At 41.6% G+C, this 19,364-nt stretch overlaps 1 protein-coding gene across 2 annotated transcripts in view; it reads right to left on the bottom strand.

Moving 5' to 3' along the window:
- FXR1 (FMR1 autosomal homolog 1) overlaps positions 1–18,938 on the bottom strand; it is a 32,836-nt gene extending 13,898 nt beyond the window's left edge. The window contains exons 1-8 of one of the 2 annotated variants that reach the window (XM_085069106.1): positions 18,768–18,938; positions 9,220–9,272; positions 5,097–5,190; positions 3,793–3,864; positions 2,764–2,912; positions 2,214–2,307; positions 1,250–1,366; positions 979–1,149 (exon numbers count right to left, since the gene is read on the bottom strand). In XM_085069106.1, the coding sequence (XP_084925232.1) occupies positions 979–1,149; positions 1,250–1,366; positions 2,214–2,307; positions 2,764–2,912; positions 3,793–3,864; positions 5,097–5,190; positions 9,220–9,272; positions 18,768–18,818 (801 nt within the window). In that variant the 5' untranslated portion in view covers positions 18,819–18,938. The remainder of the gene's footprint in view (positions 1–978; positions 1,150–1,249; positions 1,367–2,213; positions 2,308–2,763; positions 2,913–3,792; positions 3,865–5,096; positions 5,191–9,219; positions 9,273–18,767) is intronic. The other variant, XM_085069107.1, reaches the window with a different exon arrangement.
- Between the last annotated feature and the right edge of the window lie 426 nt (positions 18,939–19,364).

The raw sequence follows: 19,364 nt of genomic DNA, 5'->3' as shown, positions 1-19,364 counted from the left end.
TCTTCCTCAAGAACTGAGATGAAATTTACTGGCAGAAGGAGGTCAAAGAAGGACCTGTTGCCACCCTGATACCCTGGAAGCATTTACGGTTTCCAAAAAAAGGACACAGAATTTCAGAGATACTGCAAAGCCCAGAAGTTTGACCTCTTCTTCAAAGGATCAACTTCATCTGACCCTTGGATCACAACCAGGTTCTACTCCTGACATAGATGGAGCAGATTTGAAGACCTCAGATTCCTGGAACAGGAGACAACCACACATATCTAGACGTGTTAACATTAGAGACTCAATGGCACCTGTAGAGCTGGTAACATGGGATAAAACCCCTCAAAATATGTTCTGAAAGGGCCCTGGTGACAGTGACATTTCTGTCACTAGGTTTCTGCTTCTTCAATGGATCCTTGTTTTGGCCCAAGGACCAGCTATTTCACGGCAGGAGTGAGATTCAGAAGACACAAATGGAACTAACTTGGAGCAAATAATTATTTTTCCAAAGCCAGCATTAAACTGCCAAAATACAAGAGGTTAGTAGCAGTCGACACAGGCTTTAACACACCTGGCTAGGTCAGAGGAGCAAACACCACACAGCAGAACACACATGAAAGAGAGGGGAGAACCAATAAGCTTCTGAAGGAGAAAAAAAACCAAAACAAACCCAAGATCAAGTAAAATAGCAGGAAATAATATTTCTGTCAGGTTGACCTGGGATACACAGTGAAGTTACAGAATTTGTGCATTAACACATGAAGTGATTAGGACAGAACACACCTTATGGAGGTCACCACTGCAACAAAGGTTTGCATTTCAAATACATGCAGTAGAAGCTGCCATAGGGTCAGTATGCACAAAGACACTCAGATGAAAGCCCAGATGTTTTCTGTTCTTAATTCTGGGTACCAGAATTAAGTGGCTCTCACCACTCTAAAAGCAGATACAGAGTGAAATGTTCCAATGATTCATACAAAGCTCCTCCCTTACCTCTCCATAGATTCTGAAAGTACCGGTATCCTCCTCAAGTTCAATGGTTGTAACTCCTGGAACCTTTCTGGCTTGCTGTATGTTACTGCCATGTGTTCCTATAGCCAGTCCCATTAAATCTTCTCTGACTACAAACTCCTCATGAAATGCTGCAGCAAGCTGCTTTGTGCACTGAAGGGAAAACAAAGGAAGACTCATCCACGTGCACTCACTGGAACACAGTGCTCTGAGCTCAGTTTCAAGCAACAAGAGCAATGAGCTGTGGCTTTACCTCCAAGTGTTTTGTAGCTTCCTCGTTTCTCGACATCAGCATGAGTTTGGTGCGAATGCTGCGCAGGTGCATGTCACTGAGGATGTTCACTCTCTTCACTGTTGCTTCACTGGCAGACTACAGGAGAGAGGGAACCTAAGTTTTGGCTTTCTAAGCAAATCCACATTTACAGGATAAATCAGGACCCTACTGAAACTAAGTCATAATCATGACCTCAATTTCCAGAAGTTACATGAACCTTGTTCTTCCTCAAAACAAAGCACGAGAAATTCAACACCACCAACTATTTGCTCTTGCTCACGGCATGTTTCACATTAAAGACTTTGCTGCTAAATTACACAGCAACCCCCTCCCCTTGATGTTGCCCAAACAAATTATCTTTCTACCATATACATACTTGTCACCCTGTGAATAAGAGAGCTAAGGAAATAATTAATCAAGGACAACACAATCCTCCAGAGAGGGGTTCAAGTGGATAATATTAAGTAAATGGAATTTAGAAGAAAAACTGATGCTGGGACAAGCCTATGTAGTATGAAAACCACCACAGAAACATCTAAGGGAACAATTCCTTAATGGCTACACTGAACTGGTGCAGTTCTCCACGTGGAAGCCCAGCTGTGGGTCAATCTGTACAGTGCAATACAGCAAAAGGGGAAAGCTCCAGAGTGGAGTGAGATGATTTACCTGAGCCACCTGCTAAAATCAGTGAAATGGAACTCAGCTGAGAATGACATACAGTCATACAATGAGACTCCAAGCTGTTCCTAAATTTAGGTTGTATGTACTGGAGGCCTTACCCACAAAGATTAAAATTAAACACATCTACTTATATTAAATCTCTCACAATTTACATAGCTTGATAAGTTAAATGTTTTCCATACACACACACAGCTGGCTATATACTTCCTGTAAATAATATACTGGGAATTCATGCAACATTTACATAGAAGCAATTACTTACCAGTATTATTAGCTGAGCAGTTTCAGCATGATAAAAAATTCGACATGCTCCCACAGCTTTCTTGAAATCTTTATGTGCATTTTCATTAGCACACCTAAGGAGACAAAATGATTGTTATTTCAACAAGCTGCATCAACACTGAACATGTAATAACATGATCAGACCCAAGAACATTTCAGTAGTTTATGGCAAGGACTGTTCAGGAACAGTAAAGTTCCCATTCTCCTCAACATGGTTCCAGAGCTTGTTTCTCTGTGGATTCTATGGCACCATGGTCATCTGGCAAGTCTCAGTAAAAGGCGCACTGGGAAGTGAATCACCTGCACAGGCACAAACCAAGACCCAAAGCTCCCATCTGACAACCTGCCTTCTGCCCCCAGCCAAAAGCTCAGCAGAGGTCCCTGTCAGCAGTTTCTAAACAAGCTACTGCAGCCATAACAACCCTTAAGGTTCTTCATGGATTTGTAAATCAGCCTCTAAAATAGAAACCAAGTGGGTTTTTCCCCCTCCAGTAAGTAAAAGCCTTCTTGAAGTGTGCAGAGCTACTCACGCATCTCTCAGGTCTTCAGGAACATCCACTGTGCACTTGAAGAAGGTGTTCTTTTTGACAGTTTTGTTCTGATTCACAGGTCGGAGTCGTTCATAAGTGACAATTTCATTGTAAGTGGCATCACAAGCAGCGTATTCAATGACATAAAACTGTGGAAGAGTTTTTTTTAAAAAATGGTACATTACCAGTATCAGCAAGGAAGCACAAAATATGAATACATATACAAAAATGTAAAACTAAGTTGATATGATACATTTCTACACAAATGAGCCTGAGCGTATTTCAGCACCCTTTGATACCTCACTGAAGCCAGAGCACTGATATCAGCACAGTCTCAGTCCCCCACAACAGCCTACTGAATTGATTTTTCTCATGCCCATCTTTCTTGCAAATGCTCTCATTAGTTCAGCTCAAGTTCCAAAATCCAAAATGTTTACTGGAGCTCTAATTCTAAAAAATACCCAACAGAGAATAAATCTTCACAGAAATATCTACTCTGCATCACTTTAAAACAAACGAACGAGGCAAATCCACTGATTCAATGGGCAAACTACCTGTGAATCATGTAAGATCAAAATCAATATAAAAACTCAATCTTTCTGAGACACACTGCCAAATTTAGGAAGGCAAAAGAACTAAGAAGATTTAAGTTACCAATAATCTACTCCTACGCTTCCACCCAACACATGCAAGTTTAAAGAAGCTTGTGTGCACAGTATCCCTCAAGCCTGACTCTGAGTTAGGGATGAAGCCTTCTCCTCCCCTCCCTTCCACCTGTGTGCAATTTAGGGGTACATTCACCTCCTCCCTCAAAATTGCTGATAACGGAAGTCGCTTGCTCAGTTCTACGGCACAACCCTCTGCTGTGCAATGCAGCAAAGATCATTCCAAAGTGGTCTCAACTTATAATTCTCTTTTGTCAGGTTTTTGTATTTGTAGTACTATATTCAGTCTTTTCATGAACAAGAACCTCCTATTTACCGTATTTACAACAAAAGCATGAAATCACTAAGTTTTAAAATTATTTACCTCTCCTTTCATCATTCGAACTTTTGCCAGCCACCAGCCACAAGGTTCTTGGTCATTTGCCCTAGAATAAACCTGAAAATCAAAGTAGTAAGAACCACTGAAAGCACATACAAACATAATTCACTTACCTGCATGTATAATAAAGAAAGAACAGCACAATTTTTCTAATTTTCATTAAAATGGAACAGTATTCTACTCCCATCCTTCTTGCACTACAAGGATTATGAACAGCTTTCCTTTGCATGTATTACTGACAATTCAGTGGAAATTTCTAAAGGAATATAAAACCTTGGCTAAATATTGCCTTCTTTGAGGACAATTATTCAGCAAATTCAAACATTGTCTTCATACCTGAAGTCCACACACAGAACTAACTCCACAATTCAGATTTCTGTTTTGTTCTTGGCTTACTTGATAAACCAAGGACTACTGAAATGAACCAAGTCATCACATGACTACATATTCCATTATTAAACAAATGCTACCAAGTTAATGCAAGATTAGATATAGAACAGAGGACTTCTCAAACCCAGTCTTCTCATCTTCAAGTTTCATTTGCTCCTCATTCATTTCTGACAGGCCAAAGGCACTTACATGCACACTAAATGAGTTTTACAATAGCAAAGAGGTAGAAAATAACCCTTTACACATAACCTCTAACAAAGGCAATGTATTTAAAATAAAGAAACAGAAAAACCCAGCATCTATACTACATTTTTTTCTTAAATTAGTTGCCCAAAACTATGAAAGTATCCTCAGGAAAGGAAGCTCACTACTTTAAGGACAAAGAAAAAAAACCTAAAAGTTAAACTAATTACTAAATGACTAATTATACTACAATGAGCAGGGAATAGAACATGCACATTTTTATTTCTAGATTTAATACATCATTCCTAATTAACACTCTTTCTCTGTAGGACAGTGTAATTCAACCAATTTCCTACACACTGCACCAGACATTTCATCTGGGTTAAAACTCTTGTTATTGGAGAAGCTTTATTACATCTTCATATCAAAGATTTCCAACACTTTACATTCCAGGTCAAAAAAAGAGAACTGCCTAGATTTTGTGTCAGAATTAAAACCGTCTCAGCTATTTTAAGTTGTAGACTTTGAAAAATTTCCACTGGTAGTTTTGTGTGAAAACTGAAATGTCACAGCTTCACTGAAATTCTAACAAACCCATGTGTAGAGACATGCTCTATTTAAACCTTCAGCTTGCTAATAATGCCCTCACAACCCTCACCACTGCCTTGAATGGACAATCAGTTATAGCCCAGGACAGGTCATGAGGGTTCACTCACCTCCACCTCATCTCCTTCACCAATTTCTTTCTTGATATCAGGGGGTGGTGGTAATCTGACTTCATTGAAGGGCACCTGGCGCTCTGGTTGCCAGCTGGAAGTTGAAGAAGCATTACACGTTAATTTTAAAATTTCCCTAATGTTTTCTTCATTTTAATTTTGGAATTCTGAGTTTCATTAAAATTCATTCTTTCCATATAATCAAGTCTGTTTCCTTATTGCTAGAAAGCAAACCTCATAAGCAAAGCAACAAAATAATGACAAAAGTAGTATCTGGCAACATATTTAATGACAAACTTTTAAAATTAACTGAAAAATCTAACTAATGGATTTCAAAAAACCCCAGTGGAAGATATAATATGATGTACTTAACATTCCTACTGCTCAAGCCATAGAGCCCTTATAGAGATTTAAGCTCAGCTTTGCAGTCTGCTATGGGGTTCATCCATTTCTCCATCTCATATTTATAATTTCAACTGCTTACCACCAAATTTTATGTATTCCAGGAAAATCTGACTGATTTTTAACACAACTTTCCACCTGCTGACACTGCCCAGTAACAGATTCAGATCAAAACGTATTTTTGTATCTGCTTATCAATACCTATTATTTCTAGGCATACAAAACAAAGGTTTACTTTCCTGTACAGAAAGGCTATTTATTTTATTATAGTTGGCTCTACAGAAGCATTTTATTTGTAGAAGTGCATGTTTTCAGTGTAGACTACTGGAGTAATTAAATCCACTGTGTTCTCCTGAAATTCCTTTTCCTTCTACTCCGTGAATGTCATAGAATGCCATCAGCTGTTCCTTACTCTTAGTCAGAAACCCAACTGAAAACTCTACACAGGTTGAAATGAACTCAGAGAAAAAAACAGCTTCCAAAAAACCCATTAATTTAGAATATCTGAGGGACTTTTAATGATATCTGCCAAAGCACTACCATGTCCATCATTTCTGCTCAGCTGATTCACATCAGACACTGACAACAAAAACCAGCTTTTAACAATAAGAATTACTGCAAGTCATTTGCTTTGCTTACTTCTAATAACCTGCAGACAGAGCAGCCTAAGTTAGTAGAACAAGTCTGAGCATAAGGAGCAAAGGGCAACTTTCTAGATGAAAAGATGGACGCATTTGTATGTTTGCTCTGAAAAGACAGCTTATGCTTAAGTATCTCACTTAATAAAGATATTACATATCATAGTTTTAATCTAGATGTTACAATAAACTTTTAATTTTAGTTTGAAAAACAACAAAAACACATGAAGACTATTACTGAGGTGCTGGAATACATCCAGAGAAGGGCAAGGAAGCTGGTGAAGGGTCTGGGGCATAGATGTGATGAGGAGCAGCTGAGGGAGGTGGGGAGCTCAGCCTGGAGAACAGGAGGCTCAAAGGGACCTGAGAATAAACAGTGCCAAGTTGTGCCAGGGCAGCTTTAGATTGATACTAGGAAAAATTTGTTCACTAAAAGGGTGGTCAGACACTGGAATGGGCTGCCCAGGGAGGTGGTGGAATCTCCAGTCCCAGAGGTGTTCCAAGGGCACATGGATGTGGCACTTGGCAGTACAGTTTAGCTGTGAACACAGTGGTGCTGGGCTAACAGCTGGACTTGATCTTGGAGGACCAAGGAGAAGACTTTCCAGCCTTGAGGATACTATGACATGGATAGCTTTTGTTGAGGTTGGAAGGTATTTTGGCCACAAAATGTTAATTAAATCATATTCTATTTATGAGAAATGGTGAAGGGGGCTGGCAAAAAGAATCAATTGCAATTAAATTGCCCTTGTTATAAATATACCAGTTACTAATCTCATGGTTTGGGTTTTTCCTTCCCCTCCCTGCCAGTGGAGGAAGTGCAAGTGGAAAAGCACACAGAAGGCTCAGATCTCAAAATATGAGTCCAAGTCTTGTTGGCAAAACGTTTTGAGTCCAGAACTGGAGCATCTCACTGGTGAAATTCAAAACAAGATGTTGTAGGAAATTACTTGTGATGGGCTGCAAACTGCCTACTAAGACAATCTGACAGACCTGATGACTAAGCTACAGGGCACAAATCACAAAAAAGGGAGGTTCTTGCTTCTTACAACACAGAAGCCTCTCCTTCCATATGGCTGCTTCAAACTCTAATGAGCCTCTGTGAAACTGCATACCAAGATCCAATTTTCCATCTCACACAGTAAAAAAAGTTTCCAGTTCCTGAAGCTTCTACATCCATTCTTTGCCTCCCTACCCTCAAAAAATGTCTCTTAAAAGAATTAAGGCTACCTGCCCAGAGACTGAGTGTTGCTATGGCCACAAAATCATCATTAGCAGTCTGTGCTAGTACACTTAACTTTGGGAACCTTACAATAGCTAGATAACGATTGGCTAACAATAGCAGAAAATGCAAAGTGACAGTTTAGACTGCCTATTGTGGAATAGATGTGTGTATTTGTTAGCGATAATCACTATCACAACACTGATGCTCTCAGCACAGGACGCTCTTGCCAATTTCGCTTCTACTAAAGCCCTTATGAATTTAACTCCATAAAAAGTGTAAGAATTGATCAGATTTACGTCACAGAATAATTTGACTGTGTACACACTTCCTGATCAGATCTATTTTTAGTCAACAGAACACTCTACATATGTTACAGCCCATCCTTTCTGAAACACGGCTGCTGCTGCCAGACTTTCTGTAAAATACATGGATGATATGGATACTAAATACTAGAAATGCGTTTGCCAACAATTCAGCTCCTGCTGCAATCCTCTGGCACTTCTTTTAGCTTACTTGATTTCTGACATTGAAGTATATACTTCAAAATCCAAAGAGAAGTTAACTACTTTTCTTTAGAAAGTAATATGGATGCTGAAGATCAAACTGAAGATTTGTTACATCTTGTCAGATCATGGACAGGATGAAGGGTTTAATTTTTTTCTGTTTGTTGGGTTTTGGGGTGGTGGTATGAAAAGCTAGGAGACAGTATCAGTTTCCATAACCACCTCAGTGTTAGTATAAATTATGGTTTCCACCTCATCTTCTAACTATCTTTCAAAAAAGAAGGACTAGGAAACATAGGTTAGGAAGAAACAAACACAAGGTTTTGCAGGGTAAACCCCAGGATCATGCACGTGTCCCCCCCCCAGGATTTCTTTTTACACATGTATATGTGTACACACACATACACACGTGGGATAATGGCATCAGGATTATAAACACTGTTTATAAAGACACACTTGCACACTCCCTAGCATTACCTTTATTACCCAGAAATCTTTCTTGAAGAAAGGCTCAAGGACTAATCTACAGGTTAGAGCTGGCAAAGGTTAGTAACAATTTTCACATCAAAAGCCAACACATTTATAGGATCTCCACCCAGTAACTGGGAGGGAAACAGGGAAGAGGATGTAGCTCACAGAGTATTTGGAATTAGCACTGGAATCTCCCAGGTAATCCACAGTGTTATCAGTCAGAATGCTGAACAACAGACACTCATTTGTACTTTACCATCCCATGGATTATCCTTGGCTTGCCACTACAAGTTCCTAGCAGCACTGCTGTGTTTATATATTAAGTGAAAAGGGCCTCATGGATAATTCTTTTTCAAGATTTCCTAACAGATTTGCACTCTGTTCAACTCAAAACCAACAGGTCTTTTGACTCGATATATACTGTGTATTTATCTTCCCAACAGTTAAAAGAAAAAATTGCCATCAGGATATTTCCACTTTTCTCTGGTTGAGAATAGTGATCAGCATTCCAGGGATCAGACATACAGAATTGCTTATTTGAATATTTTGGTATTTTCCATCTTCTTCTGCTTTCGTGCAAGACTACCAAGCCTGTGCCACTGATTCTTACTTTAATTAAATCTGGCTGTCACATCTATGGGCATCACTAAAGAGACCAAAGAATGTACAGGACTGTGTAACTGATGAGCTGAATTCTGATACAGATTCAAGACGACAGTCCATGGAAGCTGAACAGAATAGTGAGCTTGTACTTCTAGAACTATAACTAATGAAATCTGCTTCCTCTTAATGGCAAAACAATCAAATCAAAAACAGCAGCAAAAGCACAAATGTGAAATAATAACCTAATATTCAAAGGATCATTTTAAAAATAAAATACTTACTTGTTTTCAAATACAACTGTGAGGGAGTCCTCATGAACATCTTTGATAAATCCCTAAAACAAAAACATTTTTGTTACAAGAATGCATGTGAAATCAAAAAGGCAGCAATCTCAAAACAGCCTGAAACTGAGCCAAGACCACCACTAACACTGAGGTTCCAATTTAGGAAAGGTCCAAGACAACTCCCACTCTTTGCACGAGGTTGCTGATATTCTTAGCTGGCTATTCCAAGATGTGCAGAGCACAGGATTGCTCCAAATAACTGCTCAAATCTGACCAGCACATTTACAAGTGAACTCACTACCCAGAGTTTCTTATTTTACCCACAGGTGTGCACAGGTGTTTTACAGGAACAAAACAAGAGTGATCCAGGCAAGGGAAGTTATTCAAATAGCTGTGCACAGCACTGTTTGCTTCACTGGTGTTCTTCCCAACACAAACTGATTTCCAAACAACTGTCCCTCAGAACAGTGCAGCAGCCAGTTTGAAGCACAGTTGGCAGTACAGACTGCCACACAGCTAGTTATGGTATCATCTTCCAGGTACTAAACTGGGGACTGCATGAGGCCAAATGCCTGTAGGACCTCCCAGGAAAACACAGAATACAGTATTTCATGGGGCTTTGGTGCTTATATTTAGGGGTAACTGATTATGGCAAAAACCTAAAGACAAAGATCAATCTCACAGAGTTATACCTAGGTATCCATGCAGCTGTGACATTTCTTGACTAAAGAAGGTAGGCATGCTGAAAAAAATAATAATCTTAAAAAGATAAAAAGAACATTACTGCTTTTGCCACAGTCTGGTATTTGACCAAACAGAGGTGATCAAGGAGGACCCTGTAGTTTGAAAGGAGTAAGAGAGCTGCATAGCTATGTTAAGAGAAGTTCCAGGAAATCTGCTGAATGGATTATATCCACTTAAGAAACTGCCAGCTGAGGAGGACGAAGAACATATCAGCTGTGCAAGGAGCAACCAGCCCACTGAGGTATTATGTGTCAGCTCAGGGAAAGATAAATTTTGACACAGTAGATCCCTCCATGTAATGATGGACAGTAAAGGAGCCCACACTGACAGCTGGCTGCAAAGGGCCTATAAAACAAATCTCCTTTTACCTGAGCTCACACTCGGCCAACGCTCTGAAAGCACAAAACCTGCTTTTCTGCTCCCTGAGCTTCCCTCAAACCCATCTGTCAGCAACACAAAAGACTGGTTCCAGCAGAAAGTACACTGGTAACCCTCAGCAAAGCAGGTCACCAGAAATCATCTTGCTGAACCACCTAGTGTGCTCCTAATAAAATAAACCCTCTCAAAGGCCATCCTGCCACTGCAAGAGAAGGTAGGCCAATCTCCTTCTTTGAAAGGTAACTGCAGGTGAAACAGTTGACAGTAAAACACACAGAATCAGGGACTTTCAGTTTCAAGGAAACTGGATGGGAATATGAAGTTATGTCGCTTTAAACATGGAAAGAGTATAAAAATTTTAATGCCTAATGTATGTGTAAGCCAGCTACAGAGATAAAGCAGAACTTCTACCAAATTTATGCTACCAGTCCCCTTCAAAAATGCCCCAGCATGGGGACAAATTAACATGAGTGAAGGAAATATGAGTAATTCTACTAAAATTCATCCAAACCCTATCCAGGGACAAAACATAGAAGTCACAGTACTGAGGACCAACTTCATGCAGTCCAGCATTCTGCTACATAACAACTTATCAACAGAGAGCAGTATTTACAGGGAGAGATTAACTCCCTACTAAAGAGAGCCATTTATCTTCATTCCAAGAGTCTGTGATTCAATACTAGCCTTTGCCTCATTACGCTACTTTATTCCATAGCTGAACCTGGTCTTCTATTCCTGTTGTGTTCTCACAGTCCTCAATGTGTTTCTAAGGTCAGCCTATAGTAGCTAAAAATTTATTCTGCAGAACTAAACTCACTTCTTTCCTTTGTTAAAAAGTACAACTTTGGAATCAAGAGATTCAACTTCAGGTACCATAAAACATCTGATTAACATTCAGAACTTAATGCTCTGTTATGTTAGAGTTTAGAAAGTCATGAATCCACTGACTAGCTGCAGATTTCATTAACAACAAAAAAGAAGTGCAAAAAAGGAATCCAACAGCATTGACTTTTGAGGATTTCAAGACATTGCCAGGTGAAGTGTGGCGTTTTTCTATAAGGTTTAATAGTCACAACCAATTTTCAAGCTAAGGTCCCACTGAAGAATGCCAAAGCTGAAGTGGAACAGTAATGCAGAGATATGGCTCTCAGCAGAGCAACAGCCGACACTGCATAAACGTCAGCTGCATCAACAGAAACATGGGACAATTTTTAATGAAATCCAAAGTACAAATTCCAACAGAGTCTGTACATTTTACAACACCATGTGGGTTTCAGGAGCTCCTTCATGGAAGGAAGTGTTTCAGTTCAAAGTGTGCACACTGCTCTTGCCTCCCACAGGAGAATGTAATGCAGACTCACTGCTGGCAGACATGTAGGCAGCAACTGCCTTGGAATTACCTGCACAGCTTTTCACTTGGTATTCCCAAAACTCTTTCACTCTCTAATATAATCAAGCATAACACCTATCAAGTATGCACTTCAGGTCACAAATGCACATATGTGAAGTATCAAATAAAATGACATAATTATGAAATAATTTTATTGTTGCAGGGTTTGAAAAAAGTCTTATCGGAGTCTGACTGTACAATTACTTCCTACCATTAGCAATTTCTCTACAGCTGTGAGGATGAGATCACATTTACAGCAACTGAAGCACAGCAGTCTATCAGGTATTATGGACTGTATGGTCCATTTGTAATAGAACTAGAAATAATGAGAATTCAATGTAACTTTTAAATAGTTTTCTACAAAATTATTTCATAATTGTCAAGAAGGATGCCAAAAGTATCATTAGAATATTTTCTGAAAGCAAAAATTCCTGCATATTACTTTCCTACCTACAGCCCTGACTATACACATTATCAGCTGTCACAACTTCCAGATAAAACAAGGAAGAGATTTCATGCATGTCAGGATGAGATTTAGCGTGGTTTTTAAAGAAGTCTTCACAGAGCCTATGACTATTAAATTAAAAAAACAAAAGTTTTACAAAAAAGCCTGTGACATTAAGATGTTTCACAATACCAAACAGACTTTTTTGCATCAAAAGTTGTAGTAAATCCTATAAATTCAAAAGGATTTTTCCAGAAGAGGTGTAATGAACATAAAACAGAAAAGTAAATAACCTGGTTTTCAATTAGGGAGTTTTGAAGGAGTTCTTTTTTCATGAGGTAACCTATATAAATATATTTGCACTAGTCATGCCTGATACTATGTCAAAAACATTTTCTACTAAACTAAGTAATGATGCATCACCTTAACTTTTGCTCTAATGAACGAGGTACTCCATTACTGAAATTTAATGTAGCAGTGTTGCCAGAGACAGGTAATTCCAGTTTCTAAGTTTGAGGATTTCTATGTTCCAACACACCATTCCTTGTACCTCCAGTGACAAGGCAGAGCTAACAGGAGACCACCAAACACATCAGCAATAAACACAGTGGCATCAAAAAGAGTGAAAACCTGTACTATCAGCAAGTAAGCTTACTCATAACCTTTGTGTGTGTTTTATACCATACACAAATCTGTGGAGGGCAAGAGAGGAAGAAAAATTGATATGACTTCATCTTGCCAGACCTCAGATTTGGCCTGTCCAGATATTAGTGTCAGTCACTCCGTTTGTGCTGTGAGCTGGATCTCTGGCAGCCCATGTATGCCCAGCTCAGGAGGAGCAGGAGACTGTACTGTACTACAGGCTATTAATGTCCTGCTGGCTCCACAGGCTCTTGAGCTCAGACCTGTCTCTGCCACTCACTTGGCAGGAGCTGGGCTGCCAACAGCAGCACCTGCAGAGGGAGGGAATGGGAGAGCCAGCAAATCTAACCCAGGGCCGGACAGGGTGTGCAGGGTGAACAAGGGGGCAGGAAACTCTCAACCAATCGTTTGCACCAAAATCACTGCGGCTGAGACTTCCTCATTTCATAACAGACACCCACATGCACTCTTTCCCTTTTACCTGGGTTTTGCTCATGGATTTAGGATTAGGATCTGCTGATAACATAAACGGATCAAGACTTACTGAAGTGCCCTTACAGTGAACTGTATGTCTGTGTGTGTATATGCACACACAACTTTTTTTTTTTTTTAAATCCAGTTCCAGCCAAAGTCACAAAATCTCTAAAACAAGCAGATGTAATCCAAGTTCCCTCTGCATCCTGTTTTCTCTAAGTTTATCTGATCCTCAAGTAGGGTGATCCAATCTAAACATGAGGTGCTGTGAGCTTAACTGCAAACTTTAAATCCAGGAACAGCCACTGTGTTGGCTTTTGAGTCACACATACCTGGCAGAGTGAAACTGTATTAATATCACCTTACCCACTGCTGAGCCAATCTCAAAAAGCAAACCCTTCAGCATCTGGTACCACGGACTGCTTCTGAACCAGTGATATAAAGGTCAAGCAGCCTATATCCAATTACCAAGCCTTTCACTCCTTTGCAGATCCAAGAACCATTAGTATTTCTAACTAACACTGAAACACAACTGTTTCATGTAACAAACACATGAAATAATTATTACTAAGGGATGTATCTCATGCTAAGCCCCCAAATAAAAGAAAAAAAAACAAAACCAAAAAACAAAGCAAACAAAAGAAACTTGAAAACAATCAAACCACTGGACAAGAAAGACTGAACTTGCTATTATTTTCCTTACAAGTGATTAGCTACACCTGTTTCTACAATGAATTGATAAAAGCAAGAAGCTGTGGCTTACTGCAAAACACAAACATTACAAGCAGATATCAGGAAAGTAAAATACCCTGCACTATCACATCAGTTTGAGCAACCACAGTATAATTTATGACATCACTATTTATTTCCATCCACAACAGCAATTATCACAGGTGAATTCAAGGGTCCTTCTGACAATTGTGCAAGAGCCTCAGCACTGAATCCCCTGGTTTGGGCTTACTCATGGAAGACCAAATGACTCATTTCTTTCACTGCTTTCTTCATCTGCATCCTCCAAAAGGGCAAAACTTCTGGAAGACACCCTCCACTGACCATGTACCTCAGCAATCAATAACCACTCCCTCCAGCATTTCCCTTCTAGCAGTCTAAAAGGCTCAAGCAAACAGCTCATCAACAGCAACAATGACTACAGCTACTCCTTGCAAGACTCTACACAACTTTCAGCTGATCAGTATCAACTTTAAACTGCCTACAATTTCCTACCCATACAGATAGTGGACCAGATGTAATAAAAAAATTCTGACAGTTATGAGACACTGGAGATCTTTAGAGAAAAAAACAAAGGTCATTCCAGTTACAGTTTCCTGGTGTAGTAATTGGGTATGAACAGTGTGTAAGCTACACTCCTAATGACAATTTCTTATTTTAATAACCATCAAGCTAAAAACCACTCAGAGCAACTCAAGTTGTTTGCAAAGCCACTAATTAAAAAATGTAAGAAAAATTAAGAAATAATTATATTTCTATTGATGCATAAACTCTCCCCCCCAGAGTTGCTCATCAAGCTTTGACTCTACATGTGGAGAATGGTGTGTACTTCTCATTCATCATTTTTTCCCCTTAGTAATATTTTGGCTTGTCTCTGCCTTGAGGCCAATGCCAACTCCTACTACCAGCACTCTGCTTGGTCCCATTACCAGAACAATTGCACCTCTAGAGACAGGAGCAGGCCAACAAGGAAGCACTTCAGAACCCGTAAAATAAGGGCTGAGCTCCGTTTTAATGTATGTTTTTATTTTCTTTCCCCTTGCATAATCTAAACAGCTACTACTGTAGAATTTAAAGAACACAAGGGCACACAGCACACCAGAACCCATTTTCCAGCAGAGTTAAGTCCCTGCAAGGAAGAACGCAATGGATCTTTCACAGCTGTTCAGATGCCACTGACTCAGTCAGAGGAAGTGATCTGATGTTTAATTTATGTACCTTGGTCTTACTGTAAGGCCAAACCTATCTCAGGGAAGTCCCCATGTCAATAGGGAACTCATGAATAACATGCATCTCTAGGGCTCTTAATTTCTCTTAATTTGCACACAAGTGAGCACATAAAGGCTGATGGAGATACTGAGTAAAACACAAGTTTTGTCTTGTTCTTCCAAGACCCTCCACAACTGGCAGGGGCAATGGCACAAACCGGAACATGGGAATGTCTGTATGAATGTCAGGAATTTTTTTTTTTTTTTTTTAATTTTACTGTGAGAGTGACTGAGCAGAAGCACAGGTTGTTTGGAAGGTTACAGAGTCTCCATCCTCACAGATACTCAAAAGCCATCTGGACATGGGCAAACTGGCTCTAGGTGGCCACACCTGACCAGAGGTGTGGACCAGATGAACTCCCACAGTCTCTGCCAGCTTCAGCCATCTGTGATTCTGTGAATTACTTCATCATCTTAATAACACAGTGAACCATCATCCTGACACACTGCAGGCAGGCCAGGACAAGGCTGGGAGTATCCAGCTTTCACTCTCTTCAACACATTCAGAAGCCAAAGAAAGTCAGACCATTCAATACATAAAAAGCCTATGCTAATGCCCCAAAGACAAAAACTTTCCTGCCATCTAGCCCTCCCCTAGAAAGCATCAACTTTTCTGCTCTCAGGAAGCCTCACAGCACCTCTAATCTATGCAAACCCTTAACTAGTAGTCTTCAGCAACCCTGTCTGTTCTCCCCTATTCCACAGCACAAACCTCCTCGTTTTTCAGAAGCCCACGACTATTTTGAGCCCCATCAGTGCCATCTGTTCTCCAAAGACAATGGGTGCTCAATATTGTGATATATGCAGTCTTCTGAGCTGCAGGAAGTGGCTAAACACTGGCTCTGCTGTGTAATGGTTGAGAACCTGGGATAAAATATAAGGTAAATGCTATTGTGTTCTCCATATTACATCACTTCCTTAAAGGAAACAAAAAAAAGAATCACAAATTAGTCTGACAATTTAGATATAGAAGCTTAAAATTAGATAATTAGGCTTTCTCTTATGAATTTTTTTTTTAAATTACCTTGGGATCTACCATAACTGTCCACTGATACATGAAAATTCAAAATGCTTTTCATAATGCATGGATTTTAATAAAAAAGAGTAATTTTTATACTAATTTATTGCAACCATAGTATATACATATCATGCATGCTCTTCCTACACTTAAGAAGAATTCCCTGTTAAAACTGAACAGCAATTATTAGAGAAACTAAAGGATCTATAAAGAGTACCATTTACCATGATCATACCTCTAGGAAGTATTGAAAACCCACCATAATACTCCAACAGATTTAACCACTACATTTGTTCTACTGCAGCTAAGTTGCAGTAACAACTTAGATCACTGTAACAACTCATTTAAAGAAAATATCTCATGTAACTGTTTACGTAATTATTCTGGTTTTTATCTCTGTTGGCATAGCAGTCTCTTTCTGATCTCATTTACCTGGAGGTATGCTGTGCTAATGAATCCAAATTCAGACTGTTCTAAGGGCAAACATCAAATCTCAGCCCACCTTACAAATTCTGCTTTTTCTCTTCAGAAAACTTTTGCCACCTTCCATACAGTGTCAAACAGCTTAGAAAAGATGACCCTCTTGTCATTATCTTGCAATGATCAATGCTACTGGTGCCCAAAATAGTACACTTCCTAAAGGAGACTGACACACCTCTTTGCTTTAGGACACTTTAAAAAGCAAGCGACCTAAGAGTGTTACCTAGTTCCAAAATACATGCAAAACCTCTGCCTTCCTCAAGAGCAACACTCACAAAATGGAGTCACTGACACACACACTTCACTGCATTTAGCTCACAAGAATATTTTAAATTGTGTATGTTTGAATGATTTGGTTTTGGGTTTTTTTTTTAATGGGGTTTGTGTGTTTTTTCCCCCTCTGCATTAAGAGTGGCTTACTCTGAGTTGGGGCTTTGATCACTGTGCATCCAGTCATTCTAACCTTCCTTTCTCCACCATGAAGATGCCATCACTGGACTTAATCCCCAGTTCATTGATCTCAAAGCCATTATGCCATTTTTAATTAAAACTTCTGCTTTTTTAAGTGACTGTTCACAGAGTTAAAACACATGATGGTGCTAATCCAAGTCTGATAGTTCTCACTGACTTGGGAGGAGATGTCATCCTTGGAGATTTTATATCAGGCTTATTGTAGCAAATTCTGTGCACACAGATCCCTTCAGCCCAAAAATTCAGCACACCTCATACTCCCATGTGTGTGATATTCCTATTAAGCAGAGGAACAACCAATCCATCATTTGGAAAGTTGTCCAAGATCACAAGGTATAAAATGGAAAGCTAAGAAAAGTGTTTCCAAATTCTGGGCTTCTTAAAGCTCAGGGGAAAAAAAAAACCAAAAAACCAACAAGCCAATTCTATTTAGAGCATCCTGTTCTAGATGCAAATGATTCTGATGGGAGTTTCTGTGTGGTACTTCAACAAAAAATTTATCCAACATAAAAAATTTATTACCTACTTCTTTTGGTAAAAATTTCAGAGGGTTCCCTACCAAGGGCATGCAGCTTACCCCACTGCATTCTTTCCTCATAAGGGTATCTCCCATTTGTCTTGGCCAGTTGAAAGAACTAACTCCTGGAGTCAGCTGGTTACAATCCCTTACACCCAACTGCCTCTACATACTGTACAATCACCACATGATTGCCAAGCCAAATCCACAGCTGCACACAGGAAATGCAGCAGGGGGGAGGGGGAATTAAAAAGGACACCCCCACACCAAGTGCAATATTGCCTGTGCAATACCACACGGTGCATGTGGTTAGGCACAATAGCTGAGGAGAGTGCCGAGATTAAATCCTCCCAGAACACAGCCACGCTGCGTGCTCACAACACCGGCTGCGATCAGCCCTTCTGGAGAGGAAGACAGGAGCCTATTGCCATAAAAAGAGCTGGGATTCTTAAACATCTGAAGCCAGGCTTAGAGGAAAATGACTGACAGGCAACAGCTGAGAGTATTCTGCATTGATCCTGTACCATCCTGACATTCCAGGGAGGGTGATGGTGAAGGAAGATTTCTGAATGCATAAATAAACTCGAAATCTTTAAGAAAAATTACGTAAAATATTTTAAAATCGTTATTATCGCGCCGGTTCACCCCATCCCACCCAAAAGCCCTTACACCTTCCAAAGCCAGCCCCCCCACACGCCCACCCACCCTTCCCAAAATGCAGGCTCGGGGAATGCCCGCGCCGCGCCTCTGCTCCCCCCGGCCCGCCGGCGCCCTGCCTTCCCCTCACGCGAAGCTCCCCTGCGCGCAGCCCTCAGCAGCCTCGTCACCGCCGCCCCCCCGCCGCCGCCGCCCCGCTCCATCCCCGCCGCCCCCGGCCCCGCGCCGCCCCGCACCCGGCACCGGCCCCGCTCACCGTCCCCTCCCCCGCGGCCCTTCGGCCCCGGCCCCGCCGAGCGCCGAGCCGCCCGCGCCGCCCCCGCCGCCGGTACCTTGTAGAAGGCCCCGTTGGAGCCGCGCACTTCCACCGTCAGCTCCTCCATGTTGGGGCCGCAAAGGACGCCGGGACGAGCTTCTAGAAACTGTCACCGCGGGGGGAGCGCGCCGCCCGCCCCTCCGCCCCCCGCCCGCCGGGCCGCGCCTCCGGCCCCTCCTGCTGCTCCGGGCGGGCCGGCGGCCGCGGGGCGGGCCCTGCGGGGAGGGCAGTCTGCCGCCGGCCGAGCGGGGCGTTCCCTGCGGGAAAGGCTCCCGGGAAGGGCTCCCCGCCGTTATCTCCCCGCCCGCCGGCGCGGGGCTGAGGGGGAGCGCGGGGCGCGGCCGCGTGAGGGGGCGGCGGGCGCTGCGAGCGGGGACGGCGCGGCGAGGGGAGGATGCGGCGAGGGCCGCGCTTTGCGATGAGCGCCGCGCTTTGCGATGGACGCCGCTCGAAAGGCCGCGCCCTACGGGGCACCTTCGGCTGCCGAGCCGCCGCCCGCGGCGATCAAGATGGTGACGGACACGGAGCGCCCGGCTGGGCTTTGTCCCTCCCGGAGCGCCGGCCGCCCTGCCCCGCCCGGCCCCGCCCTGCCCACAGCCCGCCGGGCTGTCCC

Source organism: Lichenostomus cassidix, chromosome 9 (genome assembly GCF_008360975.1).
Source record: "Lichenostomus cassidix isolate B80296 chromosome 9, HeHo_3.0, whole genome shotgun sequence".
In the NCBI taxonomy this organism is placed as follows: Eukaryota; Metazoa; Chordata; class Aves; order Passeriformes; family Meliphagidae; genus Lichenostomus; species Lichenostomus cassidix.
The sequence above is the reverse complement of the archived record's forward strand: the minus strand, read 5'-3'. Positions and strand labels throughout refer to the sequence as shown.